Source organism: Protomyctophum bolini (genome assembly GCF_963924005.1).
Source record: "Protomyctophum bolini genome assembly, chromosome: 14".
Taxonomy (NCBI): Eukaryota; Metazoa; Chordata; class Actinopteri; order Myctophiformes; family Myctophidae; genus Protomyctophum; species Protomyctophum bolini.
Genome location: NC_137875.1, coordinates 41,169,745 through 41,175,879, shown reverse-complemented (window position 1 = coordinate 41,175,879; position 6,135 = coordinate 41,169,745). Strand labels below are relative to the sequence as shown.

At 42.6% G+C, this 6,135-nt stretch overlaps 1 protein-coding gene across 1 annotated transcript; it reads left to right on the top strand.

The window, feature by feature from the left end:
- Nucleotides 1-1,718: 1,718 nt before the first annotated feature.
- LOC308328891 (cilia- and flagella-associated protein 20-like) lies at nt 1,719-2,474 on the top strand (the record flags this gene model as incomplete). The annotated part of the gene is made up of 1 exon (XM_080783003.1): nt 1,719-2,474. The coding sequence occupies one exon, from the start codon at nt 1,719-1,721 to the stop codon at nt 2,472-2,474; it is 756 nt and encodes a 251-aa protein (XP_080639129.1).
- Nucleotides 2,475-6,135: the final 3,661 nt, after the last annotated feature.

The window sequence follows — 6,135 nt, the reverse complement described above, 5'->3', positions numbered from 1 at the left end:
TGGTTCCATCTCTTGGGAGTGTCACAGATATTATTGCCACTATTCTTTATTGTAACCTTTTTTTTCACATATTTTTATCCTTTTTTGCCACACTTTCACCTAGTTGTTTGACAATGAAAGGAGAAAATAGGTCATATATGTGCGTCAAATATGACGTAAATTTGTGACAACACAAACATTAAATACCATTGACAATGAAGGGAAAATGTACGTCATATGTAGACGAGCAAATCGGCTAACCAATCACATAAATTCAGTTGTTCATGAGATGATGTGTGATGATGTATAATGATAAGAGTGCCCCTATCACTTCACACGGGTGTGATTTTTACTTTAGGTCTGTGATCTGGGTCATGTTTGCCACAATATGTCCACCACAACATCACACCAACTTGTAAGAGTCATTCCATGTCAGACACCAAGAGATCAAGCCCACATGGTTCACCAGGAACAGAGTACACACAGAGTACATTCACCATTTACCATTTATCAAACACGCTTTACGATTTATGAATTACGATTTACGATTTATCAAACGTGATTCACGATTTATCAAACCCGATTTACGATTCACGATTTATCAAACCCGATTTCTATTTACGATTCACGACTTATCAAACCCGATTTACGATTCACGATTTATCAAACCCGATTTACGATTCACGATTTATCAAACCCGATTTACGATGTGTGTACTCTTTAACCAAGAAGCTCAGATTTCCAAATCTCCTTCATCCCCTTAATCAACGTACTTGCGCAAGCAGAGCGTGCAAGTAACGTTGTTTGTCCGGTGCTCCGATGCATTTTGTCCGTGGCTGCGTATGACCTGATGATTCATTTGTGCTTGATATGGCAGTGGTTTCCTTTAATCCACCCGACACTGAAACATATCTTTATTACGTCACCATTGAGAGCCAGTTATATATCCTGGCATTGGTACACATATCTTCATCACGTCATACGTTATTTCACAGAGAGGCTGAGATTTGAAAGTTCGTAGCGGTCGACAGTACTTGCGCGCTCTGCTTGCGCACTAGTAGGCCATTTATGGGCACTTGATCACACGTCATATACTGAAACATATCTTTATTACGTCACCATTGAGAGCCAGTTATACCAGTACTTGCACGCTCTGCTTGCGCACTAGTAGGCCATTTATGACCTACTTGGGTGCAACAAGCGTGTGTGATTTTATTAATAAAGTATTTAACTTTTAAAATGTGTATGTAAGGCTATAATGTTGGCCAAGCTGTCCGCTATACAAAGATGCACTAACTTGGAAGAGTTTGTGGATTTTGACATCCTTTTTTGGCCTCAATACAGTACTAGTATTTGTGAATGTTTGCCGTGAGACACATCTCTACTAAGCTGGGTCGTTGAAAGGGACCAATATGTAGGCTGAAGGCTCTCGCTGGGTTCCTTTCTTACAACGCTATTAGCATTAGACTTCTACTAACAGAGTAGGTCTACAATGCAGTATGATACTTTTACTTGGGTAAAGAAATGTAGTGCCTTTCCCACCACTGGCACTGCGTCCGCATTGTAGGCTGACTGGGAGTCCATTTTCGGGTTAGAGTTTATGCTATAATTTGTGTTACGTCACGCCCCAGGCCTATATAATGAAGAATGTGCAGTTACCGACAGACCTGTATGGATATCTGCACTTCTGAACTCTCACAGCAAATCCCTAGTGTCACACTAAGTACATAGAAAACAAAATGTATAGGCCCACATTTCAAAACGGGTTATTGTCCATCTTGTACGGCGTCGGCAGCGATCCTCTTCAGTTTTGGGCCAGGAAGACCAGTTACGGTCACGTCAAAAGAGTCGTGGACGACGACCTCCATTCACTCGTCGTGGAGGTGGAGGGGACCAACGTCAGTACCACATATATAACATGTCCCGGAGACCCCACGAAGACGCTGGGCATCAAACTTCCCTTTCTGATCTTCGTCGTCAAGAACCTCAATAAGTATTTCAGCTTTGAATTCCAGGTAATGGACCATAAGAATACAAAGCGCCGGATTCGGGCGAGCAACTACCAGTCTAAGATGCGGGTGTCGCCCTTCCTCTGTACCATGCCCATGGCGCTGGATGACGGCTGGAATCAGATTCAGTTCAATCTGGTCGATTTCACCCGGGAGACCTACGGCACCCACTATGTTGAAACGCTAAGCGTGCAGATCCACGCCAACTGTCGCGTGAGGAGGGTGTATTTCTCGGACAGGCTGTACACAGACGCTGAGCTTCCGGACGAGTTTAAACTATATCTCCCCGTTCGGAAAAAGCTGAGGCCGAGGCCAAAGCCGATTGTCAGCAAACCCGTGGAGAAGAAAGGCCAAAGCAAGAGGCCAGGCACAGATTTAGGTGTAGGTTCCGAGGCAGCGTCCGATCCCCAGGATCAGCCGCCAGGGGGCGAGAGTGAGACATCCAGTGTCGCCAGCGCGCCCGAGGAAGGCGAACCTGAGGAATGAGTTCAAATCTCATGACCTGCAGGGATCAGAAGTCAAAAGAGGCAATTACAATATAGTCTGGGCAACCACACTATAGAAAGCAGTGGCTATGCTTCAAGAGTCGTCGCGCAGTCCATCGAATCACATGTCCTCCACGTGTGAGCCGGTGGAATTTTAGATGTGTCTTATAAGATGCGTTTCGGTTTTGTGAGCTTTTGCACGTTTAGTTTAGATGATTCTCCCTTGTTTATTTTGCTGTGAGTTTCATAGTTATTTAGTGTGTGATTTTAATTATTACTTTTATTGTTGCGTTTTCATGATATTTTCGTATTACTATATTTTCCCCACGGACAAACTAACCACTGAGTAATCGAGGACCTGCAGCTTCGACTTTGTCCTACACAAACATTAATTTCCCCATTGACAATGAACGGACAATTTATGTCGTAGTGTATATTTTGCGTCATGATGGTAAGGAGGGCAGGATTGGTGTGAACATACCAGGCGCCTATAGCCTATACAATCCTATGAGGTGCTCAAAGTACCGTAACTGTACCAGGCAGCCCGGCAGCAACATTGCAGCACCTCTTCAACCTCTCCCCAAGACTGAAGAACAGGTTAAACTGTGTCTACATATTTTAATTCGTATTGTTATTTGTATTGCTATATTCATTTTATGTTGTATTAGTGGGCTCAATTAGTGGGCGGCAGTGGCTCAGGGGTAGAGTGACCGCATGGGAACCTCGAACCCGGGCTCCCCCCAGAGTTAGTGTCGAAGTGTCCAAGACTCCAAACTCCTAATTGCTCCTGATGTGCGGTTGGTGCCTTGCATGGTTTCCTCCGGCATCGGTGTGTGAATGTGTGTGTATGGGTGAAGAAAACGTTCATCACCTTAGGGTAAAGATACTTTTAGATTTTTTGAAAACATATTTTGTTGTTTGTTATTTTGTTATTTTAGGCTATAACACCTGGGTTATATTTCAGGAAATTGTTCGCTGCAACAACATACGACAGCTCAGGAATGGATGACGTGGAACATTTTGTGTTAGACAAGTTCACACTGTTTTTCCACAAACTGTTATTGTATTAGTGGGTTGGTTCCATCTCTTGGGACAGCTACAGATAGTATTGCCACTATTCTTTATTGTAACTTTATTTAACTTACATTTTTATCCTTTTATCCTAGTTTTTGCCATACTTTCACCTACAGTACAGTAGTCGTTTAATTCAAAATGCTCATCTCTTTTGGGAATTGCTGGGTATTTTTTAAACTCTTTATTTTTTATTTTAGGCTGTGATCTGGGTCATGTTTGCCACAATACGTCCGCCACATATATCATACCAACATGTAATTCCATGACATTCCATGTCAGACATCAAGAGATCAAGCCCACATTGTTCTCCAGGAACAGAGTACTCGTCTACTTCATTTATTCATTTATCCTCGAAACTTTGCCACACTAGCTCCACCCTATACTTTAACCAAGAAGCAAATTTGTTCAGACGTTCCAAATCTCCTTCATCTCCTTTGCGAATAGGTGGTAACTTTGTTTTTATTTAGATTTTTAAAAATGTGTATGTAAAGGCTATAATGTTGAACCACGTTGTCCGCTGCAAAAATGTACCAACTTGAAAGAGTTAATGGATTTTGACATCCTTTCTTTACATGGAGCATCCTGTGACACGTCAATAGCTCAGCCCACACTGTTTCTCAATTAACAGTACCCGTCTAGTTACTTGTAACTATTCTTTATTATTAGTGGGCTTGGAAGAGAGGAAAGATGAGATACATATTTGCTCATGTCACTTTTTAAACAAATTGTAGTTGCAGTTTTAATGCAACATAGTCTTCAATTAAGGTATAGGCTATATTTCTGAACAAGAAATGATGAAGAAAAATGCTTTTTTTTTCACACATTGTCTTTTTATTGAACGCATACATTCTGTTTGTTTCATTCCCTCGTTGTGTTCACACTGCAGCTACGAACACGCACGCACGCACGCACGCACACACACACGCAGTGTGTTACCGGCCAGGTTCTCCAGAGGTTAGACCAGAGGGAGAACTGTTCCCCAGCTCCACCCTGCAGTTACTGTGGCTGTCTGCATCTATTCATCTCTATGAGTATATCTGCCTCACCTGCAGGGTGTGACATATAGTCCCAGGGTCAGTCCCCCTGCGAGGAAGTTCTCATGCTTCACGCTATAGCTTTAAAGGGCCGGCCCTCCCATCAGGCAGAACAGGCAGTTGCCTAGGGCATCATGAGGGGAGGGGGGGGGCATCCACCAAGCAAAAAAAGAAACACAAGGGGGACATGGTCATTTTTCAAGGGGGCATCACGAAAAAATCCTGCCTGGGGCACCTAATTGCTCAGGGCCGGTATACTGCTTACAGAGGACATTTGGGAGTTCTTTTCACCTTCACTGATGTTAATGTCTTTTCTGTAGAAGCTGAATGTCAAATATTCTCCACACACACACACTCATATACTTAACTTGGCTTTGGGTATACATTGATAAAATGGCTTCAAAGTGCACATTTGAGCTCTATTCCTCTGACTACAGTGACGGTATGAGTGCTTTATCAATCATCCGCATTGAAACCATAGACAAAGGCAAAGCGGTTCGTTCTTGGATATTTTGTTGTTTTATCTTGATTTATATGCCGTTTAATGTGGGCCAACTATACATTCGCGGGCTCCAGTCAAGGGAGCCAGCAGCATTATAGCAAAAATGGACACTTTGTGGACTTGAAGCATGTCCATAATTAAAGACCACCTTCCAATGTTTGGACTATATTAATCCTCAAGTTAGGCCTACAAGTGATGTAAATAGGGGTTTCAATGTAGTTAGTCCTGGAACTCACTGGTGGTCATTTGAATGAGTCCCGCAATGAAATATTATGAGTCCTAAACTCGCAGCCACACTGGAGAGAAGCATGATGCCCCACTGGCTCATTCACATTGGCTCTAATAATCATCATCATTAGCCGTTTAAAAAGTTTAGAAAATAGGCTTGCTAATATTTTCTGCTGCCCTCTAGCAGGCTATATACGTAATGCCTTTTTTTGGGGGGCATTTTAATGTGGTGGCATTTACCCCACTATAACAACAACATTTGTTGTACTTGGAGACAGTGCGTTTCCTGCTCGTGCGAGTCATGTCACGGCACAGAGACGTCACGTTCCACTGTTTTATGCACATAAAGTGACCCTAAAGAATTTGGTCTGAGCGTGTGTTATTATTAATTATCATTTTGATTGTGTTTCTGTGACGATTTCTATGTGGTCTGATGCGGACGTCTGTGGATTTTCTTTTTTACGTGGATTTAGGGACAACGCTCCACACGTCCCAAACTCTTCTCCCTTCTGGCTCCAAAACTGTGGAATGCACTTCCCATTGCAGTCAGAACTGCAGCATCACTCCCAATCTTCCGCCGTAGTCTGAAAACCCACCTTTTCAGACTCCACCATGGCCCATAGCACTTACCCCACCCCCTTAGATAGCATTTCTGTAGACTTAGATAGCATTTGATACAGACTTATAGCATGTTATGTAGACAGCACTATAATTGCATTGTATGTAGTCATAGCACGTCATAGTACATATGTATAGCATAGTAGTATAGATGTATAGTTTATATATGTATAGCTTCATTATATAGATATTCCACTGTTACTTTC